The sequence below is a fragment of the Camelus bactrianus genome, chromosome 21 (assembly GCF_048773025.1).
Source record: "Camelus bactrianus isolate YW-2024 breed Bactrian camel chromosome 21, ASM4877302v1, whole genome shotgun sequence".
Classification (NCBI taxonomy): Eukaryota; Metazoa; Chordata; class Mammalia; order Artiodactyla; family Camelidae; genus Camelus; species Camelus bactrianus.
The window spans coordinates 28,536,566-28,560,557 of NC_133559.1; the positions used below are offsets into that span (position 1 = coordinate 28,536,566).

Sequence of the window (23,992 nt, forward strand, 5' to 3'; positions counted from 1 at the left end):
ATCTTTTTAAAGAATCAGCTTTTGGCTTTTGTTTTCGATGTCTTTGTGTTCTCCTTTTCCTTATTTTCCTCTATTTTTGGTGTAGTATGTTCTTTTTTATAGCTTAAGATAGATGCTTAGGTCAGTGCTTTTAGGTCTGTCTTAATATAAACGTTTAAAGTAGAATCTCTCTGAACACTCTTTGTTTTCATTTTTGTTCAATTTAAAATGTTTTCTAATTGCCTTTGTGATTTATTTTTTAACCTTCTAATTATTAAAATATGTATTATTTCATTTCTGAGTATTTGAGGAATTTTCCAACTCTTTCTGTATTGATTTATAGTTCTGTGATTTTAGGTTTTTTTAATTCCTAGAGACTTATTTTGTGGTTCAGCATATGGTCTGTCCTGCTGAATGTTCCATGTGCACTTGAAAGAACGTGTATTCTTCTCTTGGGTAAAATCTATAAATGCCAGTTAGCTCCGTTTGGCTGTTAGTCTAACTTTACTAGTTTTCTGCCCACTTGTTCTAGCAATGAAAGGAGTTTTGAAGTCTTCAAATCATTGTTAGATTTATTTATTTTTTTCTCTGTTTCTATTTTTGTTTTATCTCTTCTGCTGGTATATTAACCATGTCCCTTTTCGGGGGAGGGGATTACTCTATCTACCATCTTACATATAATATAAAATCTTACAATGGAGTGCTTCCATTTTCTTCTCCTTCTGTTTGTACTGTTATTGTCAAACTTATACATTTGTTTTAAACCCCAGACTGCAATGTTACTATTTCTACTTAAAAGTCAGTTAAATTTTAAGTAAGTTTCAAAACAAGGAGAAAAAAGTTATTTTATGTTTACCCACTTATTTATCATTTCTGACATTCTCATCTCTTTGTGTAGTTCCAGGTTTCCAACTGGTACCCTTTTCTTCCAGCCTCAAGAACTTCCTTTTTAATATTCCTCATGGCATTGATCTGTTGGCATCAAATTTTCTCAGCTTTTGTGTTTCTGAAAATGTCTTTATTTCAGCTCCAGTTTTAAAGGATATTTTTGCTGGAAATAAAACTATAAATTGACAGTTTTTTTTTTTTTCCTTTCAGTACTTTAAAGATACTATTCTGTTATCTTCTGGCTTGCATTTTTTTCTGGTAAGAATTTTGCCATTATTCTTTCTTTATTTTTTTCTCTGCCTGCTCTGAAGATTTTCTGTTTTTCATTGCTTTTCAACCATTTGGTTATAATGCCTTTGAAAGCTTTCCTTTGTGTTCAATGCTCAGAGTTTATTGAGTTTCTTAGATCTCTGGGCTTATAACTTTCATCAAATTTGGAAAATATCCCAGCATTGTTTCTTCAGGGAATTTTTTTGTGCAATTAATATGAGCCAGATTTGGTATAAACTCTTAATTGGGGGTGGGGGGTCTCTTGCCTAAGAGAACTAGCAATTTGATTTTGTTAATATGGTATAGAATTGTATATGTTATTTACTTCACATTGAGCAACTAAAGAGGGTTTTCCCCCTTATTTATAGTAACAAAGAACTTAAAAACTGAGTGATGTTGGAATCACATTGAGGCTAGGCTGTATTTTTGCTTTGAGGAGCAATATGGGAGAGTATAGTAAAATTTGTTTGATCTTTATTACTGATGCTATCTAAGGAAGTGGTATAGTGTGACGGTCTGTCCACATGATACCACCTACCCTTTTTTTTTTAAATCATATATTCAAGAACTCTTTCAATGAATAACTCTGGCACTAAGCCCTGGTACAAATTATTTGAAGGGATGACTTAGAGTCACTCCAAGGAACGTTCTGCTGTTGCTGCTGAAGTCTATGTGTGTTTGTTTCTCCTGTATAGTTTGTGCAAGAAAATGATACAGTAGACCTGTGTTATCTGGTAATTGTCTTATTAAAACAATTTTTTAGAAGTTAGGATTTTTGTTTTGCGTTGTGTTGAGGAGAAAGAGAGGGTGGGAAGAACAGCTTATGAGACCCCAGGACAGAATCTATGCGAGATGCTAAAATCAGGAAGAGTTCCTGGAGTAGGGTTTTTCAGGTTTAGGTGAAAGGGGATGTGGGTGGGTCTTACACTATTCAAAAGGCAAATTCTGAATAAAATCATAAGCAATAAAATATTCACAATTTAGCTTTGAATATGTGGATTGTTGAAAATTGAGGTCTGTATTGCATCATGGAATAATAAATAAATGGAGTTTAAACCATGGCATTCTGATACACCTGGCTTTGAATGCCAGTCCTAGCACTTACTATATTTGCGAACTTGGGCAAGTTTCCTAAAATCTCTGAGCCTTTTTTTTTTTTTTTTTTTTTTTTAAATTGGAAAAATAGTAGTTAGCTTAGGTTGGTATGAAAATTAAATCAGAAATGGCTTACGTAATCCATTTGTCGTTTACTAGGCCCCCCAATAACTATTAATTGTCTTCCTTTATATATGCACTTTAAATTTTATTCTTTCATTCAAGCACCTTTTTACCTTTTAAACATGTGCAGTATTGAAACAAGCCCCTGTGGCATTCATGAGACTCTGTTTTCATCCTGTTTTCCCTCCATTGAATCTTTTCCATGTTGTTATTTATTCCATTCCAAAAAAATATTATGTACTCTTTCTTAAAAACTCTTTGACTCAAACACTTCTCTCTACTGCCTCTCCATCCCAGATGAAGGTGTCTAAGCTCAGCTTTGGTCTCAGTTTCTTTCCTGTCATTTTCTGTTGAATTCATCTCATGGGCCAATACCACCGCTTCTCTGCCCAGATTCTTCCTTAAAAAGGTCCTCAGTGACTTCCATGTTACTAAATCCAGTACTCACTTCTCAGGCCTCATTTTACTTGATGTATCAGCAGCATTTATTGGTTCTCCCCTCTTTTTTGAAGCTTTTTCTTCATTTGGATTCCAGGGCACCACGTTCAACATGTTTTCCTCCCTCCTCTCTGGCCGTTAACTCTGTTTTCATCTCTAACGTCTATGTGCTGATGACTCCCAAATGAATATCTGTAGTCCAGACTTTTTCTTTAAACCTCAGATTCTTTAATTAACTGTATACATTCATGTGGATGTATAAAATTTCAAAGTTATCATCGTTATAAAAAATAACAGTAAGTGGCTATGTAATACCGTGTGCCAAGCACCGTTGTCCACAGTGAACTCCTCTCCTACACCTGCTTATATTATCTTCCTCTTGCTAGTAGATGACAAGTCCACTGTTCCATTCGCTTAGTCTGAAAACCGTGAATCATTTTTGATTTCTCTCTCTCTCTCTTTTTTTTTTATATTTCACTCAACAAATGCTGTTGGTCAGAGTCTGATCACATCTTACCATCTCTACTGCTGTCTTCTGTCCAAGCTAGTCAGTGCTCAACATAGTGGCCAGGTGGAACCTGTTAAAATCTAGCACCTTTTGCTCAAAATCTCCAAAGGTGTCCCATCTTTCAGACCATCTAAGTCAAGTTAAATAACTCAGTCATCCAGCAGCTCAGCCTGACCTGAGTAGTCCGAGATGGCCTTATTCCAACGTCTAGACCCTCAACTGGGGTAGGTGGGAAAACTGAGTTCCCTCTTTCCAAGGGACTTATCTTGCTGGCTTTGTAACATACTGATGCCTACAAAAGGGCAAACCCAAATGGACAAGTGTTTATCAAGCCTCGGTTTTTGTCACACTTCCTGAGGTTTAATTGGCCAAAGTAAGTCACATGGCCAAACCCAGGGTCACTGTGTGAAGAGGGTCCACAATGGTGCAGATGCCCGGAGGTATGTGATTCATTGAGGCCATTAACATGGCAATCTTCCATAGGCCCTCTATGATCTATATCAGGTTTAATTTGTTAGATTATTTGATTATAATACAGCACCCCTTACTTTCATCAGATAGAAAAATAAGAAAGAAGAAAGGAATGTGACTAGGTAAAACTGATGTCTGGAAGTATGGGCTGAATAATGGTTCTTGGGTGGGAAAATCAGATTTGATTTTTGCATATCTTTTATTTGTAATTTCAGAGACCACCTAGAGGTAGAGAATACTTTATGTACCATAATAATTTATAGATTCTTTTATTTAGTTAAATCAGACAGTATCTTAAATATTGTTACTAGCTGAGCTAATTAACCTGTCCATGTCCCATGCTATCCTCCCACTCCAAATTGGCAAGTTGTACTTTATTTTTTTCCTAACTTAAATTTATGTGGTGTTTTACATTATATATAGGACTGTTTGCTGTATCTTTTTCCAGTCTGATTTTTGCTCCCTGTTACCCGTCAAAGGGTATAGTGACACCCCTGTTTCCGCACATCAGCTCTTTATGCTTTGTCTTGTCATGCTGTCCCTGTGTCCCTTGTTTCTCTCTTATTCTTACATTTCCAGTAGGTCTGTCTGTCTGTTACGTTAACACACATTTTAATTCTAGTGTCTGTTCGTATTTTTGCTTTCATATTCTTATCTTTGGGATTCTGTTAATCTCTTAAAATTATGAGTATGTGCAGGCATTGATTACTTCATGTGTCTTTAAAGATAGTCTTACCTGACCGTTTATATAAAGTAGACGATAGTTTTCATTAAAATTGCTTTCCTTTTATTTTTCCTGTTACTTATAAGGCATTTAGTTATTTATTTTTAATGTGTTAAGTACGTAGCTTATATTACCTTGTATTTTATTTCAGGAAGGTACAAGAGTTATTGCAAATAATGCATTTTTTTTTAAGGCATTGAGTCCAATAGTGTTGAAAACCTTTGTTCTGGCATATGTCATCTAATAGGGTAGTCTCTGGTGGAGGAAATCTGTGAACAGATAAGTTTATCACAGTACTGTGAGTGCTGTAATAGAAGCAGGCATTAAGATGCACTGGAAGTGCTTGGCCAAGCCAAGTCCCTGTTATAGGAGTTACTGAGTAATATGAGAAGGGGTTAACCAAGCAAGGAGAGAAGAGGGCAGGCATTCCTGGTCGAGTGAAAAAGCATGAATGAAGATACTAAGGGGCAAAATAGCAAGGAACTAAAGGGATCTAGTTTTATTGGGTCATAAGGTATATGGTGGGGAGCTGTGGGGCCTTACGTGCTGTACTAACATGCTTGGGTTATATTGTGAGGTTATTTTCTTCTAGCCTTTCCTCTAAAGTACGACTAGAGCACAGGAGATTGAATACAGGTTTTGGAAGTATGGAGACAAAGTCCACAAAGGCCTCCTGCGTTTGAAGTTTCTCTTAAGACTGGTGTTGTATTGTTAAAAATTATGAATAACTTTGTTTTCTTTTCTAGAATTGATTAGTGTGTGTTCTTAGCTTCAATTTCCTAATTTTAGAATGAGGGTAATAGCAGCATTTACATTTTAGGATTGTTGGGAAGAGTAATGATAACTATAAAGGTAATAATGACAATAATAGCTAACATTTTTTGAGGGCTTACTTACCGAGGAACAGTCCTGGGTGTTTTATTTCTATACCTCATTTAATCCTCAAAACATCCCAGTGGGGTAGATGCTTTTATTATCTCCTTCTTACTTCTGACAAAACTGGAACACAGAGAAGTAGTTTTTCTAAGGTGACACAGTGCGTAAGTGGCAGAGCTTGGTCTGAACGCAGGCAGTCTGGGGTATAAAATACATAACTACTACGTTACGCTCCCGTTCTGTGGGATCAGATGTTTAGAACATTTAGCATAGAATCTGCCACAGTGTAATGTAAATATAAGCAATTATCGGTATCCAATAATAATTCCTTAACTTCTTGTCCAAATCTTTGAGTTAAATTGATGTCCCTAAGAAATCGTGCTGTATTTTTTCCTGTGTCTTGAATTACTCCCAGCATGCTGTTGAGTGCAGTGTGCACCCACGTTCATGCCTTTAACTACCGCCTTCTGCTGCCTTCGCTTTCCTCATTGGTCTGTCTCCACATTAGAGTTTAAATCTGTGTAGGGACTGTAATCTGTTTCGTTCATTATTGTATACCTAGTCCAAATACTATAATCTAGCACATAGGAATGACCAAATCACTGCTCAGTGAGGGAATGAAGATCTAAAAACTGGCCATTTTCAGATTATCTTAGAACTTAAGCATTATTTATACCATCTATAATTGTGATTTAATTGCTTTACATGTGTTTCCTTCTATAAGCAGTCCAGTTTGCACCAGCCATCTGCTCCTGTGTTCTGCAGGGTGCTGTCACCTTGGTACTACAAGAACCCTGCTGGGTAACTGGTGTCTGCTTGCTTGTAAAAATCACTCAGCTTTCAGACAGGGAGTGAGATTAGAATAACACTTCAATCCCAAGCTAGAATTTTAGAAATATACAAATCAAGTATATTTGAGGAATTTACAAATTTTAAATGTGTGTTCTAGGAAACTAAATATAAAAAGGAAAAAAAGCTTTGATATTTTTCCTTTACCTTTGACATTGAATCATTTTAACTAAAGAGAAAATAATTTAACTTTCTTCAAGGGGATTCTCTGTTGTTGTGGGTTAACTCATGTTTTCCTCCTCTCCTCTGTCTAGAATGTCTTAAACCATTCTACCTTATGAGAACTTGGATGTTCTTGCAGATAGTCATTGTGGGAGAAAACGTTTCATTTAAGTCCCAGATGAGGACCGGAAACTTGAAATCAGAGGAGCATCTGAAATCAAGTAATATTAGGTAGGATAAAAATTACAAGGGGTTTCTACATGTTTGTATTTCTTTTAGAGATATATGTTAAAATATTCATATACTACGAACACTAATAGAAGAATTAGAGGCTTTCTAAAGCATTTAATATTGGCCAGGATGGGGGGTGGGGAGTGCTAAAAAAATTTCTTTTATTTATGTGGCTTCATGAGAGATTTGGCATGTTTACTTTGTCATGAGCATTTATATCTTGTAGTCCAAGGAAACTTTTTAAACATTTACTAAAGTAAATTCAAGAAATTTTTATGTTTATATATGCTGTGTGTGACTATTTATGATCAGCAGAGGGACGTGTGATCTGTCTTACAGATTATCCTTTAAAATGAAAATGCCTGTGTGCTGGGTTACGTATATGGCACTCATTGGAGTGCAGGGATCATCAGTTCTTGGTTCTGTATGCCAGCCTGGATGCAGTCATGCCTCCTAGGCGCCTATAGAAATAGGCATGTGATGGTGTGCAAGAGAAGCCTCTCCAACCACGTGGTGAGCTAGCAGCTCTTGTCACATCAGCTTGTGTCAGTGGAAATGACAGAATGTGAAGGTGCTTGACTTGGAATTGTGGCTTTTAAACGAGAAGTGATAGTTGCCCCTAGAAGTTGATACCATGACAGTGACACCTATGGCCAGAATATTCCAGAAGACCTGCAGTGCTGTATAATGCTTATGAGCTCTGAAGCCCAGGCGCTGACCCTTCGTAGCTGTGTGACTGGGCAGGGTAAACTTTTCCCCATCAGAAAAACGGGGATAATGTTATTACTTACCTGATAGATTTAATGTGAGAACTAAAGATTTGATAACATATGAAAGCATGTAAATAGGACCTGGCAAATAAATAGTACGTGATCAAACTGTATTATTATTTAGGTTATTAGTTAATTCTTAGCAGATTAGTTTAGAGTCTAATCAATTACCATGACATTTCTAGGCTTGATTATTATCAGGTCCAATTTTAAAATGTATTTGCTTAAGTTATGTAATCAAAACTGATGTTTGGGAAGAAGCAAAAATAAAATACTAGAAATCGTTTGTAATTTTTGTCTGTCTACCTTCAGCTTTATTTTCTGTGCATGCTAGAATGTGGTCATGGTGACATTCAAACAGTGTCTCTTTCTTTTGTGACTTAGCATGATGTGGTAGTAGATGGCCTAGGATTTTTGACCTCCACTTTGGATTGTTGTCTCCTTCAGCCTGGCGTGCTACTTCAGAAGGGATCCTGTGCCAGTGACCAGATTAGGAAAAGTAATTTGGTGGTCACTGAGGTATTCATGTCACAGTCGGATTACCCCTCCCTCCTGGAGTTATCAGTCCAGTTCTTTTATGCAACTTACTTGTTGTCTTATTTATTCCTCATAGCAACACTGAAAGGGAGTTTGTATCAGTTTCATAGACGAGGAAATTGAGGTTTCTTGGAAACCAACTCCAAGGTAGCACTACTAGTATGTAAGAAACGCAGATTCAGACCTAAGTCTTTTTTATTCTATGTCATTGTCTGTTACATAAAATTGCCTTCTGTATGATACACATTGTATTAATTCAGCAAGTTTAGTGAGCAGCTGTGGCGCACCAGGCCTTCTTCTAGGTGTTAGGAATGTAGCCCTGAATGCCGCCTTCTCCCTCACTCCAGGGGCTCTTCTCTTTCTCTGTTTGTACTCTAGGTATGCATTCCTATCCTATTCTCAATCATGTTTTATTGAAATTATTAAATTATTGTATATGTCTTTGTGTCTTCTACTCTGCCTCGAGTTCCTTAGAGGTATGAGATGCCCACTGTCTTTAAGGCTAGCATGTATATTATTTTCTTGATTATTTAGAGTAAAAATATTTACCTGTTTTCATTTGCACTTGCTAGTTATATCTCCTTTTTTGAACAATCAGTTTGGTCCTCTGCCCTATTTATCTGCTTATATCTTGATCTGTTTTCATATTTTTCATTGTGTCTAAGCCATATGGCACCATTCACTTTTCTCAGTTCTTTTCTTTGCCGTGAGTTTCCTGTTCATTTTGTAATTATCCCAGAGATCCATCATTCTCCTCAGTTAATCTCCCTCTTACTTGCAGACACTGATCTGATCTACTTTATCTCTGAATTTGAGGCAGTGTAGCAGTGAATTCTCTTGACATCTCTCCACCCTGCATTACTCCCAGATTTTCCTAGCACGTTTCTGTCTCTTCCTCCTCCCTCCAGTTTCACCCTGCCCCTTTTTAACGCCAGCTGTGCTTCCTGGCTTGTACGCGCATTCTCATGTCCTTTCAACTCTTCCAGTGCCCTGCTCTGTCAGTTTTATTCTCATTTCCCTGTCTTAGCCTAGACCTTTCTCCTAGGTTCTTTTCTACATTCCAGACATGCCCGAGTCGCTCCCATTGAAAAGCAGAAACTTCTCTTGACCCATGGCCCCCTTCTCTTTCTTTTCGCAGTCAGTGTCTTAAGAGTTGATTTAAACTTCTCCCTCTCATTTGTTCCTCATTTTCCCTGCAGTTTGACCTTTTTTCCTTTCTCTGGCAAGGCTGTCGTTGACCCTTGTTCTACCAAATCCAGCACACTTTCCAGTCCTTACGCTGCCTTTAGTGTTGTTGATTCCTCTTCCCTTTTATCCTCTTCTTTTCCGTACACCACTCTTCTCTTGCCCTCACATACCTGTTAGTTCCTTCTTGGTATTCCTTATCTTTCCTTTACCTGCCCCTTAAAAGTGAAGGTGAGGATGTAGCACCACCCTTCTGCCTTTCTGAGCAGTTACACATACTCTGACGGTTTTAACTGCACTGCTGTGCTGTTCCCTGCAGCACTGTGTCCCCAGTCTTGTGCCTGCCCCGTGCTTGACACTCAGCTCTGAGTGTCTGCTTACATGCCTCCACTTTCTTGTACACCCAGACGTCCAAGCCAACAGTCTGGGAATGATTTTAGACTATTTTCTCTGCTTTGTCTCTCCTTCTACTGATTTTACTTACAGATATTTCTTGAGTCTAGGCTTTTCCATCCATCTGTATTGTCACTTCCTTGCTTCGGAGTCTTCCAGTTTTGCCTCGTTAAAATCCATCTTCCACGCATCTTGTTGTTGTAATCTTTTAAAAATGCAATTCTGACAATACTGTGTTCCTGCTTAAAATTCAATACTGGTTTCCCGTTAGTTAAAAGACAAAATCTGAGCTCCTTCACATGTCATGTGAGGCCTCACAGTCTGCCGTGTGCCTTGATTCTCCAGCTCACCTTCTGAAGCTTCCTACCTTGCGTTTGATGTGGCAGGCTACCTCTCTCACTGGCTTGCCCGTGTTTTTATTGTTGTGCTGCTTTCTCTGCCGGGAAGAACGACTCCTTATGCTTTGAGATTCCCAGACCTGAACTGGCCCTTAATAACACCTATGCTCATTAACTAAATACTCAGATAATACTCACATACTCAAATAATGCAGATTGTCAAGTGAAGGTTGTGATGTAGGCCATTGGAGTGCTGGGCGGTCTGTAAACCTGTGACAGACTGCAGGGAGCGTAGACAGCAAGTTCGCGTTCTGTTCTCTCTCACTGAGAGGAGCTCCTTTGGGAGCAGCGTCTTCCCTAGGTGCTCTTGTGTGGGATTCAGCAGCGGACAGTATGGTTTCCTTTTTTCTCATCACTGCCACGAGACTCGGTGGTGTCTCTAAGACCTGGGTGCGTGTTCACGTCTGCCCAGGTCAGCTCACTTTAGTACAGTTTCTAGGTCTGGCCTGTTATTTAGCACAAATAATTATCATTAGATACTATGTTTATGATTATAATTGATGGCTACTGTCATCCCAGATATTCCTTAGTACTTTGTGGAAATAAGTAAATAACCAAATTATCTTGAAATAAAACCCGTTATGGCTTTTATTTAAATTTCAAAAAAAAATTCCTCTAGCCTTGTCTTCCAAAACAGAAGAGGCTGATTCACCTTTCCTTCACAACTGAGTTTAGGAGATGCTGGCTTATATTCTTATGTTCTGCTTATAGGAGGGAGGGGGTTGGGAGTCCAGGTAGAAGGAGTCTTCCATTGACTCTGTCCCTGATTTGGAAATATCTTCTGTTTTTAAGTCATGGATCTTAATGTGTGTTCTTAAGAGAGAGTAGCCTATATTGGGTGCCTTGCATTGTTGTATCAGTGCTGTGTGTAAGCAAGCTATTTGTTAAAGAAGATAAGCATTAATTAGCTTTTTTCCTCTAGTGACATTATAAAAATGTTACCATAAAATGTTTAACTATTGAAGGCCCTGATTCTGGGGGGGCTACTTACTATTAAACATTCCAGATTTTTTTTTTCCTTAAAATCGTGTATAAGAGAGGAACTATGATACAACAGTTAGGAGTTAGGTTCTGAAATCAGTGTGTTAAAGTGCTGCCTCTACTACTTACTAACTTGACGACCTTGTTACTTAACCTCTGTCGCCTTGGGTTTCTTCATAAAGTGCAGGTAATGATAGCACGTACTGTGGATTAAATGACTGACTTCATGGAAGGCACTGACTGTAGGACAGTGGGCGCTGAATGCAGTGCTGGCTGTTTCAGTGCGCCTTGTGCGTCAGAATGCGCCACCTGCACTTGCAGGCCCTGGCGACCGTGTTGTCTCCAGGAGTGTTGTTTCAGATTGTTAGCTCTAAACATTTGATTATCACTGAATGTTTCAGATTTTATTCAGCCTTTTAATGACTTTTTCTTTTTTATTGTTTGATAGAAGTGCTTAATTTCTCTTATTTACTTAATGAAACAATATATTGGCTGTTTTCAAAGCTTTATATAATTGTTTGGTAGTGCTATTTTGTTACTGAAGGCATGATGACATTAATTCTTGAGTTCTTGGTTTGTTCACTCTTTTCAATAATTCCTTCCGCTAAAAGTAAGAATAAAAAGGAACTCATGTTGCCACACCTTCTAGAAACCAAGGGGAAACATTTTTAAACTTTTTTCTCTATATGAGCATGGGCTATAAACTGTAACATTAATCTTTTAACAATATTAGTCTTTAACAAAACCAGGAAGAAAACAAAACAAAACCAGTAGGTCAGCTGAGGTGTAGTATTTTTTCTTTATAAAAAAAAGAAAATCACCCAATAGCCAATTTTGTGCTAATCTTTATGAAAGCAGTGGGTATAAGATCACTGTCTATTGATTCGATTTCTTGTATATTATGCACTGTATAAAAAAGCCTAATGATTGTGCAGTGGTAGGAGGATGGGGATTCCTCTTCTGGTGAGGTAGTAATTTTCAGTTTAACCCTCTCACCTGTGTAAATGTGTATTTTTGGTACACAGGGAAAAGGAAGAATTAGTGGATAATATATAAACAACCATTTTTAAACAGTTTGCAAATAAATTCCATCAAAAACAGTGTCGCCTACAGGTACTAACTTTGCAATTACATGAGACCACTTTTTAACGTAGTCCTCTTTGTGACAAGATTATGATATTAATGAATAAAAATAGATCTTTACTCTGAGGAAACTATTGTTGATAATTCCTCATATGGGAAAACTGGTTTGGGAATTTATAGATAGATATATATATATATGTAGATATAGACTTCTCAGTTTTTGGATCAAGTACTCCCTAGAGCAGGAGAGCCAAACTTTTTCTGAAAAGGGGCCAGATAGTAAATATTTTAGGCTTGGTGAGACGTGGTCGTGCCCCAGCTACCGTCCTCTGCCCTTGTGGCAGAGAGCAGCTGTAGACAAGCAGTAAATGAATGGGCATGACTCTGTTCCAGCGAAACTGATTTACAAAAACTGACTCAGTGTGAAAGGCAGGGACTTTCACCCACGGCTGACCACTGCACTAGAACATGAATTTTACTCCTTGTGTTCTTTCTGATAAAGATATTATTTCTTCCGTAATATGAACAGATTTTTAATTTAGGCTAGTGGACTTAAATGTTAGCATTTGATTGACAGAGAACAAAACTGAACCTAGATAGATCTATGTTAGCTTTTTATGTCATAGAGTATTTTTATTCTAATTTGAAAGAAATAGAAATAACTTGGATTTTGGAGTCAGAAAACTAAATTTGTACTTAATCGTATCTAATTGCTTGTGGCTGTGGACAAATTCTTTCTGAGCTTCAGTTTCCTGGTTTATAAAATGGGAATCGTGGTAGCCGTTTTATTTTCCATTGAGCTGTCTTTTCACCAGTTCAGTTTAGCAAGGCTGTTTTAGTCACTGACGTGTCTCTTGGAGCCTGGGAGGGAACTGTGCGCAGAGGTGAGCACCTCTTCCCTTGTCATACTGAGGAATCAGAACTCCTGGAACTTCAGAATGCTTGAACATTTCACATCAGGTAGTTCTTATGAGTTTGCATTTTTGTTAGTGTTTGAATTTTCTGTTTTACAGTTTTCTTGGAGAGGCTATAGTATATAAAAATAGAGTAAAATTTTGATCTTTATTAATCAGTAGAAACCTGCTCCAGAATCTGCTACAATTATAGTTCTTCTCTTAATGATGGCCTATCAGAATAGCAGATTATTTGGAGATAGTTCCTGTCATATGTTCAATTTAATCTTCATTTGACTGGAAATTGGTATCCTCATTAGGCAGGTGTTCATGTACCAAAATGGTATTTGTTCATCTTTACAAGCAAATCTTGTCTGGAATGAGAAGACACCGTGTAGGCACATGATCCTAAGTATATCTTGTATATACCAAAGTATGGATTTTTAGCTAAGATATGGAAGCATAGTGAAGTATATCCTTCGCAGCTTTGCAGCTCAGAATGAAAGGTTATTGAATCGTGTGGCAATGCATGCTCAGAGCTGGCTGTCTCAGTGTGAGGTTCTTCAGTTAGTAGTGCTCCAGGAAGGCCTGGGGCGGGGGGGGGGGGGCTGTGGTTGTGACGTTGGTAGGGTAGGATACATGGTAATCTCAAATTGTATAATCTTAGGCTGTAAAGGCATAAACCAATAACCTTGTTACGATTTTTTTTTTAATGGCAGAAGTTTAACATTCAAAGCAAACAGTGAAACTAGGCTGTATGGATGATGGAATTTGACGTGATGTTACATTTTAGGACTGAGTGTAGCTGTTTGTTTAGTATTGTTTGTTTATACTGGTAGTTCTCATATAGCTCATGGTTTCTATAGCATCCTATTGTGATTCTGTTTGAAAGCCTAATTTTTGAAAAACATAGTATCTTTTTAAAAGGTAGAAAAATGAAAAGATTCATGTTACGTTTTGATGAAACTAAACTTCCCAATTGATATTAAATACTTAATAAATTATGTAAAACAATTAAATTTAGAATTTTAGAATCTCAGTATTCTCTAGCTTTTATGTCAATTTTTTTTAAATGGAGATCTCTTAAGTTTATATACTTTTTAAATAGAAGATACGAACATAATTTAACCTTTTTCCTTTCTTCACTTAAAAAGTATTTATTGAAAGCACACTGCATGCTAGGCAGTGTGCTAGCAGGCATGGGGGTTGTGATGGTGAGCATTCTTAAAATCTGAGATACGTACTGTGAAGAAAAAATATGAGTGCTTTGAGAGCATAAAGCAGCAGTATCCTTCTTGTATATAGGGTTTAAGTAAGGCTTCCTGAGGAAGTCGTGTCTCTGACTGAGACGAAAGATGAGTGGCGAGCCAGACAAAGAGGGCAGAGGTATCCCTAGCAGGGGACTCTTCTTTACGATGGCCCTGAGTGGGAAAGGAGCAGAGCACTCAGGGGACGCCAGAGCCCAGGGGCCCGGAGCACAGAGCTCCGGAGAGAGGGAGTAAGGGCTGGAGTGCAGAGTGCTCTGTAGAGCACTTTCATGAAGGTTCTGCTTTTTTACCCTGAGTGCAGTGGGAAATCATTAAAGATTTTTAAGTGGGCAATTGGTAAGGTCAGATTTGCATTTTTAAAAGCCCCCTCTGGCAGCAGTAAAGAGGACAGAATGAAATGAGACGAGAGTGAAGTGGGGAGAACGGTTTGGGGGCTTTGCAGCTGTGACCTGGGCGAGAGTGGCTGAAGGGCCGGTAAAGGGAGCGCAGTAGACTCAGAATGTGCTCGGGCTGGTGAAGTCCTCTGGAGTTACAGAGTGCCAGGGATTTGAGAGGCAGTTGCCGTGAGTGACTTCCAGGTGTCTGCTTCTCACAGCCAGCAAGCTTAGATGCAGATGCTAAGAGAAAGAGAACCAGGTGGGGTGGGGATGAACCAGGAGTTTGGTTTTCAACCCCTTGAACACAGGCAGTTCTTGAAGAATTTGGAAGAGAGAGAAGGAGCAGCAGCTAGAGGAGAATGTAGGGTAGGAAGTTTTAAAAATCTGAGAGACTGGGGCATGTTTAAATACTGATGAGAAGGACCCAACAGAGAGGCAGGTTTTTAAATTATTGAAATTAAAGGACCAGAAGCCCTTAAGAAAGGCTAGAAAGAGCATACCTGAGTGGAATTCCTAGTCTTAAGTAAGAGGTGCAGTACCGCTAGTGTTTTAAAAAGGGTGAGAAAGAAGAGGGCCGTGTGAATGCAGTGTTTGGTAACTGGGCATTGCTCTCCCTGAGGTGTGGGCTGCCCTTGCTGAAGAGGGCTGGGGCTGAGGAAGGGGCGGAAATCAGTAGCTTGACAAGAGTGGAGATTTGAAATAGTTACAGCAGCTGGTGACTTGAGAAACAGGGTTTTCTGACCTTGTTGAAGGAAAACTTTATTTGATGGTTATCATTTAATGTTACCTTAAATATATCCAATTTGGATGCTAACTGTAAGAAAGTGAACTCAGGAGAAGAGTTCCTGATGCCCCTGTGAACGTTTCAGTAATAGCATCGGTTTGCCAAGACCTCATGGTCCTCTGGAAGTTAAACAGGAGCGCTGTCTGCAGCGCCGTGCATCCTTCCTGTAGTGTCTGATTCCACTGAACTTCAAACCTGTAGTGTTATTATGTTGGGTGGGCCTAGTTTGTTTCTAACTGATGTTCTTTTTCCTTTTTTCAGGCAGGCAGAAGTCCTGAAGGCTGACATGACAGGTACTGGCTGGCTCATTTGTTTTCCACAGCTTATTTTATACCATTAAATTAAAGGGAGTATATCTGCTTTTCTGTGCTACGTATAGTTCTGTCCTGGTTGCACTGCAGTACAGGGGATGATAACTTACTATTTGTTTTAAATATTTATTGTCTTTATACTTTGAGTTCTTACTTAGATGGCATCTCAAGAATTTTATGTTTTGAATTCTTAAATGGCTTCTCAAGAATTTTATATAATCTACGCTATGTTGAGTCAAATATTACCTAATTTAATGCATATAATTGTTTAATTTTTACAAACTATCAGCGACTTAAGAGATACAGAAAAAATAATTCATACACCATATAAACACAAGTAAGTATCTTGTGATGTTAGGCTCATATCTTTCTGGTTATAGTTGAATAGTAAGTAAACCTTCAGAAAAAGAAAGAACATTTGCAGGAAAACCCTGCAAATTGAAAGTCCTTGAAATTGAGCTACCTTGCCACTTTGCCTTCTTTTCTCTTTTTCATTTTGATTAATAGCCGCCAGGGTGATTTTGAAAGAATAACTGAACTTAAGTCAGTAAAAGCAGCAGATGATTTTAACTCCAAACTTAAGGAATATATGACAGTAGTTGTGCAGCGATGAATATGATCTGAGTGACAGCACAGTAGCACTTTGCTCTGTGTCACTGTCCGAAACTGTAAAAGAGACAGGGCATAGAGCAACTCACTCTGATTTTTGAAGAATTTAATTCTGCAGTTAAACCCACAAAGAGTTAAACTGTTGTTATAACCAGTACACCTGCCAAAACTTGCAACCAAGAGGAAATGGGCTGTTTAGTTCTCTTTTTCTCAACTTCTAGAATTACAGGCTAGTATTCTGAGAATTTGTGGCTAATCTCATCGACATCTTGTTCAAGGCAAAAAGCAAAAAAAAAAAAAAGCCAAAAACACTTTTCGTAGATTTACTTCGCATAGCACCTTATAGCTGTCATCATGCTCGTGTCAGTGTCGGCTCTGAGCTGCTGTATGACGCCCATGTGCCGTCATTGTAAGCGTAAATCTGCACTGTCTGACAGAAGTTGTACATCAGGTAATGCTAAGCTATCTGTACACCTTTTACATTTTCTTAAGTGTTGAACACCCTCAGTAGGTAGACTTAGGGTTTGACTTTTATAGAGGACATCTGGCTGCCCAGAAACATTAACTAAGTTATTAAATCCACTCATTTAAATGATATTCTGTCTGACAGGTCAGAGTTAACGATCCCTTATAATCCTTCCCCTGCCATCGATGAGTTGAAGCAGGGTTGAATAAATCTGTAAATCTCTTTATTTAGTTATTAAAAACTTAGTAAGGGACTAAGAACCTGATACCAAAGCCACCCCCCCCCCAAAATACCCTATTTTTATTAGCCAGGAAACTCTTGTGAGGACTAGCTCAGATAGCTAGGAGATTCTGTGTGCAGAGTAGGGTGACAGTGGCTGTAGATACTGACATCAGACCTGAAGAAGAATGAGGCTCAGGCCGTTGTGCAGCAGCGAATACTGACTGCAGCCAGCCAGCCAGGCTAACTGGCAGGCAGAAATCTGTCACTGAGAAGCCCACTGTTCAGTTCTTCTGTTGAGGCAGCGGGCTGTCAGTTACTGCACTCGTAAGCCTAGTAATCAGAAAGGCTGATGTGCCTTGCGGGACTCTGGCAGACAGTGTGGCCCCAGTTTGGTAGTACGTATGGGCATAGCCTGGCTTGCTGATTTCATCTTGTACCCAGTCTCTCATTTGGCCTCTTGAGCAGTTTAATCACTGTCTGCTGCTGGTCTTCATTTATATTAAATAGCAAGAATGTATTGCTCACAAAAGTGTCTTGGCAAGCAGTCTGCCAATCGTTAAAATAACACTTACTGTCAAGGCTTTATTGGCCTTGGAGAGTAGGAGTAATAGCAGAATGCCCAAACACCTGCTGGACTGTGAGCCGGCAGGAGACTTCTATAAGGACAACTGTGAAAATGATTCAGAATGAAGAGACATTTGGACAAAGAGATATGCGAGTAAACAGACCAATTTGGGCAGTCCATCATTTCAGTCGGGGTGACTTACTGTTGGGCACATGGCTTCCTGTGGTGCGAATACATAGAAGTCCAAGTTAAGAGCAAAGGGCAAACGAGTCTTCTTTTTTTTAGCCTTTTTCACTTCATAGTGTTATTTCAAAACTAAAAGACAAATGAAGAAGCATTTTAAACAGGACTTAGTCATTCGCCAGAACGTGATAGTCATTTGAAACGTGGCAGTATAAAGCTTCCCCAGCAGTCTGTGGTGTGTCCTGAAAGCAGCTTTTGCTCTGGGGAAAGGAGGGTGAAGGAGTCACTGGTATGGTATAATGGTCTTAACTATCTGTTCATCTGTCTGCTGTTCTGTTTTTGTTTCATTACTCAGATTCTAAGCTGGGTCCAGCTGAGGTCTGGACATCCAGGCAGGCTCTGCAGGACCTGTACCAGAAAATGCTAGTTACTGATTTGGAATACGCTTTAGACAAGAAAGTAGAACAGGATCTGTAAGTATTATCACTTGGGATGTCCCTATAACATCAAGAGTCTCACCAAGGCTTTAGAATAGAAGAGAACAATTTGGTTGTTCCTTTTTAACCGGTGTCAGAGTAAGCTTTTTCAGTGAAAAAAAAAAAAGAAAAGAAAAATTCTAATACTTGTGATTTTTTGAGCAAAATTTTTGACCACTGGTTTTTCTTCAGACATAGTCTTAGTTGGCAAGAGGAGAAATGTTTAGAGTTGAGCCTTATTGAGGACTTTAGGGCGTATCATAAAAACAAATCTGTGTATATTTCAAGTACTGAGAGACAGTGTTTGGATTCTCTGTATTGTATTGTCTTCAGTATAAGATTAAAAAAAAGAAACTGAAGGGTAGACTTTAGACAAATCTTTCTTTGATAAATGTGATTCTATAAATTTCTCCCAAAAGAAAATGTGTTTGCATTAGAAGGAAAGTTCTTCCTTTTAATCAAATAAATAAATACTTCCTTTTTTCCCCCCAAAATACAGCAAAAGAAGGATTTTGTATGTTTAGGCTGCTCTACTCATTCTTTCTATGAGGGGTGAAATGGCAGATGTCAGATTCCCTAGTGAGTAAATGAATGCCGTTCATGGAAGGCCTTACGTTATAAGTTGGAACAAGGATGTTAGCCTGGTGGAAAATTAAAAATCAAAAATATTCGATTTAATAATGCCCATTATGCTAAGTTGTGGAGAAGATGAGTTTTTCCTGTCTTCCACACCTAACCTTTATGTTGTTAGGAGGTCTAGTAATAGAGCTTAATCACAATCACTCAAAATCCATATTTTTGATATTAGAGTCAAGGATAAGATGGCATCAAAAGTGCTGAGGGAGTGATTGCCCTCATAAGACATTAAAAACCCCAGTGCCTCAAAAGAGCCTGAAAAGCTGCTGTTGATAAAGAATTAGGTACTTTCCAGGTAGGTTGTAAACCCTTTTCAACCATATTGCTTCCTTTAGTCAAGCCAGTAATATCTTCCTTTCCTCCATCCTGGTTCTGGGTATTTTTATTTGTTTGTATCTTTTTCCCCTCTGTAATTTCCAAATTAGGGAGTGACTATATTTTACCATAACTGAATTTTAAATGATTCTCCATACAACTTATTAATGAAAGACAGTTTATAATAAACTTTGGTATGCCACATTTCAGCATTGTGTTGTTTCTTAGTTTATAGCCAAAATTAGTGAATAGCCAAAATTGAAATATCAAAAATGAGCTTATATTTCAAGCTCGAAAGAAAATATTAACCCTAAGAGAAATAAACAAACTATTAAACAGAAAAAGAACGGAGTGCTATGGGAAATAGGTTTTAGAGAAGTAAGAGATATGGCTTAATATTGACCAAAAAAAAAACAGTTTTTTTCCCCAAATCCAGACATGTCACTTGATAAAGAACAGTCATTTTTTGGCACAGCTGTACAATGTGTGGAAGTTTATTAATAGCTTATTTTTACTTTGGTTGCCCCTGAGGTTTTGATTTTATACTGGGATCCCTAAATAGGCCCTAACTCTAGTAGCACTAAAAGATTAGTAACTGAAGCCACAGTCTGGTTATTCGAACATTTGGTAAGTGTTTACCAAGGTCAGATGCCTTCTACGGCTTGTCTATTCTTGTTCAAAGGGGAGCATAAAGTTATTTAAATAAGTGAATAACTTTAATGCAAGTTTACTGTCTAGTGTGTTATAATTATAACAGACAGTTCTTTCTTGTTCTCAGGGGGACCAGTGTCTGCCCAGTGAGTCACTGCTATACCAAATAGAATTACATTTTGTTTTCAGCTGGAATCATGCCTTTAAGAATCAGATCACAACACTACAAGGCCAGGCAAAGAATCGAGCAAACCCGAATCGGAGTGAAGTTCAGGCAAACCTTTCTCTGTTCCTAGAGGCAGCTAGTGGCTTCTATACTCAGGTGAGTTCTGTGTTGCCTACCAGTTTCGTAGAATTGGTGGTGAATGTTCTCTTTCTGCACATCTTGTTCATAGAAGCACTTGTGTACCCACTGTGTGATCAGTCCAGGAGTTGATCACCTGTAATCTCAAGGGAATAAAAATGTCCCAAATTGTTTACTGTAAGACTTTTAAAACAGTAAAGACTCTGCTCTTAAAAAGGCGATTGTTCAGCTTAAAGGTTGGCGGTATAATTGTGTGAATGAAAAAAGGGTGATGAGAGCAGTGTATTAGTGAAACATCAGAGGTAGTCGGTTACTGGTGGGGTTAGAGCAAATGTCAGTGTGTGGGTATTGGCGTAGCAGTTATGAGCTGTCAGCTGTATTGTGTCAGGTAAGAAAGAGTCAAAATGTGTGACATCGAGGGAGTCTTCATAGTGTTATATAAACATAGAATTTATCTGGGGCTGGAAGTGCTGTTAAACTAGCTAAGAAATGGAGTAGTTTTTCCTCAGTTTGAGTAATAAGCTACTCTCATCCTCAGAGCCCTTCCTTGTCCTTAGTCACATCCTGCTATAACTTCTAAGTCAGGCAAGGTAAAAGAATAAACGCATCTTTTCTTCAAACAGTGAATTTTCTTTACTATAAGCAGAATTCTTTAGAACATTTCATCCACTTGTAATAGCATTCATAATTTAATTAATAAAATGTACTTAAATTCTCACCTTACAATGACAAGACAGTCTTGTCTTGAGGATCTTGCACTGAAATAAGTTTTTGGCTTGTTCTTTTTCTGTTCTGCTGCTTGACCATTGCTGCCTGTACTTTGGCTCTGTTTTGGTTTTACCATTTCTTAGAATGGTAAGAATAAGAAAAGACCGTTGGAAGATGCCAAGTAGCCATCATCTTACAGAGATTTATTTGTTTTACTTAGGCTAAAACATTCATCACAGTTCATCGCTGAAAGAACTCAAGTATGGTCCTTACTCTCAAAATTCATTTTTAAATTGAGGCTGACTTTTAGCTAGAGTTGATATTTTTGGAGAGAGGGATCATGGTGTGCCACTAATTAATCCTTACAGTGAATTTTAATGATTAATTCATTCTACAAGTAGCTATTAAAAGCCTACTATTTGTAAAGCACAATACTAGACACTGAGACTTGGAGGGAAAAAGGGACCGTCTTTAACTTTCAAGAGACTATTCAGACTGAGGAGATGGATGCATTAATAGATGTAGGTTTTTTTGGCTTTCTGATTATAAAAACATGCATACTAATTTCAAGAGATTTGAAAATTATAAAGTCAAAAATTGTTCATTCTCTCATTCAAGATAAATTACCCCTTTTAATCTAAATGCTGTAGTGTTTTTGTACATGGTTGTACATATCCATTCTTGTATCAGCTTTATAAACAAAATGTACATTTTTCCTTGTATTGTTAAATGGTTTGATAAGCCTCTTTGTGTATAAAGCGTTTTCTCTAACGTATGGAATTTTTTCCGTGTTGGTTTGTCTGAGCTCTTTCTATATAAAAGGATATTAATTAAAAAAAAGGTTTTTTGACAAACATCTTTTTTTCCAGTTTCTTCTTTTGTCCTTTCACTTATTTAATGTTGATTGCCATGTCACCCAAATTTGGGTAACAGTTGTCTTTCCTTAGGGGGGCATCCAATCCAGAGCGGGAGGATCAGCGTGTTAAAAGTTTTGAAATACGGGAATTATCAGATTGGTTTTGTTTGCTTGTTTTTATAGTACAGTTTTCTCTTTGCCTGTTTGTTTGTAGATCAGTGGATGTTTAATAGTAATTATTATATTTAAAGGAACAAATAGCTACTGTAATTCAAGTATTAAAATTTGAAAACACCAGTATCCTACAATAGAGTAATGGTTAAAGAAATTATAGTTTATCTGTAAAGTGGAATTGTGAAATTATTATAAATGATATTTGTGAAGATTTTTTTATTGAGGTATAGTTGGTGTACAATATTATGTTTCAGGTGTACAACATAATGAGTTACAATTTTTTAAAAATTATACTCTATTTATGGTTACTACAAATGTTGGCTACATTCCCTGTGCTGTGCAATATATCCTTGTAGGTTATTTATTTTATAGACAGTAGTTTATACTTCTCATGCCCCTACCCCTATTTTGCCCCTGCCCCCTTTTTTCTCTCTGCTGGTAATGACTAGTTTGTTCTCTATATCTGAGTCTGGTTTTTTTTTGTTGTTATATATATAGTTTTACTTTTTAGATTCCATATATAAGTGATAACATACAGTATTTGACTTATTTCACTAAGTACAATACTCTTCAGATCCCTCCATGTTGTTGCATATGGCAAAATTTCATTCTTTTTTATGGCTGAGTAGTATTCCATTGTTTATGTATGTATGTGGATGTACACACACACACACACACACACACACACCCCATTTTCTTTATCTATTCATCTGTTGACACTTAGTTTGTGTCCATATCTTGGCTATTGTAAATAGTGCTGCTATGAACATTGGAGTGAATGTATCTTTTTGAACTAGTGTTTTTGTTTTTTTCAGATACATACCCAAGAGTGAAATTGCTGGGTCATATGGCAGTTCTATTTTTAGTTTTTCTGAGGAATCTCTATGCTGTTTTCCGCAGTGGTGCACCAGTTTACATTCCCCCTGGCAGTGTACAGGGTTCCCTTTTCTCCACATCCTCGCCATCATTTGTTATCTTTTTTGATGATAGCCATCTGACAGGTGTGAGGTAATAATATATCATTGTGGTTTTAATTTGCATTTCTTTGGTGATTAGCGATGTTGAGCATCTTTTCATGAGCCTGTTGGCCATCTGTATGTCTTCTTTGGAAAACTGTTCAGTTCTTCTGCTGATTTTTTAATCTGGTTGCTTGGTTTTTGATGTTGAGGTTTATGAGCACTTTATATATTGTGGCTGTTAACCCCATATCAGTCATATCATTTGCAGATACTTTCTGTTCAGTAGCTTTGTCTTCATTTTGTCAACAGTTTCCTTTGCTATGCAAAAGCTTGTAAGTTTAATTAGGTCCTGTTTATAAAGTTTTTTTAACATGAGAAAATTGTGTTATTATTAAGTGAAAAACCATGATATAAAATTGTGCATACAGTTTGACTCTAAGTGTTAATTAGTCTCAGCTCAGTGGGATATTAACAAAAATAGTATCTTTCTTTCCCCCAGTCATTACTTTCAACTCTACTTTGTTGAATTCCAGGTACCCATTATAACATCCTGAACAAATTTCATAACATTCTGATTGCTCTTTGGCTTTTAAACATAGTCCAGTTTTAAAACTCCAGTCTCATTTCCGACTTAAATCTCTTTTCCTTCCTTTATGCAGTAGAAATTTAAACTGTGCACACAGCTGAAGTAGGGAGGGGCTATAGGAACTCGATGCAGCTGGCCCTGGTGGCGGTAGAAGGAAAGCATCCACCTTCTGCAGTACATCCCCAGGGTTTAATTAGACACTGATAAATCAGAACAGATCTGCAAGGGAGTAAAGCAGGAATCACCACTTTTGTTAAGGGGGCATAGTACTTGCAAAAACATTTTATAAGTAAGTAAATAATAGAATCATTCAAATGTCTCAAAATATTGTTTTATAAGGAAAAATATGTGGGTAATCTAATTTTGAAATTTACTTTTTGAAATGTTTATAATAAGCATTGATTCTCCCCACTGCATTCCACAGGCAGCGGCTGAGCAATTACAACAATTGTAGAATGAGCAGCAATAAACTTTTTTTCCCGATCTCAACATTAAAAGGACTTTTTACTTACATTTTTGTTGTTATCTTGGTTTGATCATTGAAACAGTTAATGATGTTGCTAACAATAATATTCTATATATCTTTCTTGATTACATGCGGTGCAGATTAAGCTACCAGACTGAGGAAGTAGACGAAGTCCAAATCATTGTACAACTTCATAGACTAAGATGAGTTTTGAATTTTAAT

General features: G+C 37.7%; 1 protein-coding gene across 8 annotated transcripts in view; it reads left to right on the forward strand.

The window, feature by feature from the left end:
• Nucleotides 1–23,992, forward strand: part of SMG7 (SMG7 nonsense mediated mRNA decay factor) — a 75,698-nt gene that overhangs the window by 22,013 nt on the left and 29,693 nt on the right. For 7 of the 8 annotated variants that reach the window (XM_074349927.1, XM_074349926.1, XM_074349931.1 and 4 more), the window contains 4 exons: nucleotides 6,476–6,614; nucleotides 15,545–15,576; nucleotides 17,995–18,112; nucleotides 19,907–20,039. In XM_074349927.1, the coding sequence (XP_074206028.1) occupies nucleotides 6,499–6,614; nucleotides 15,545–15,576; nucleotides 17,995–18,112; nucleotides 19,907–20,039 (399 nt within the window). In that variant the 5' untranslated portion in view covers nucleotides 6,476–6,498. The remainder of the gene's footprint in view (nucleotides 1–6,475; nucleotides 6,615–15,544; nucleotides 15,577–17,994; nucleotides 18,113–19,906; nucleotides 20,040–23,992) is intronic. The other variant, XM_074349929.1, reaches the window with a different exon arrangement.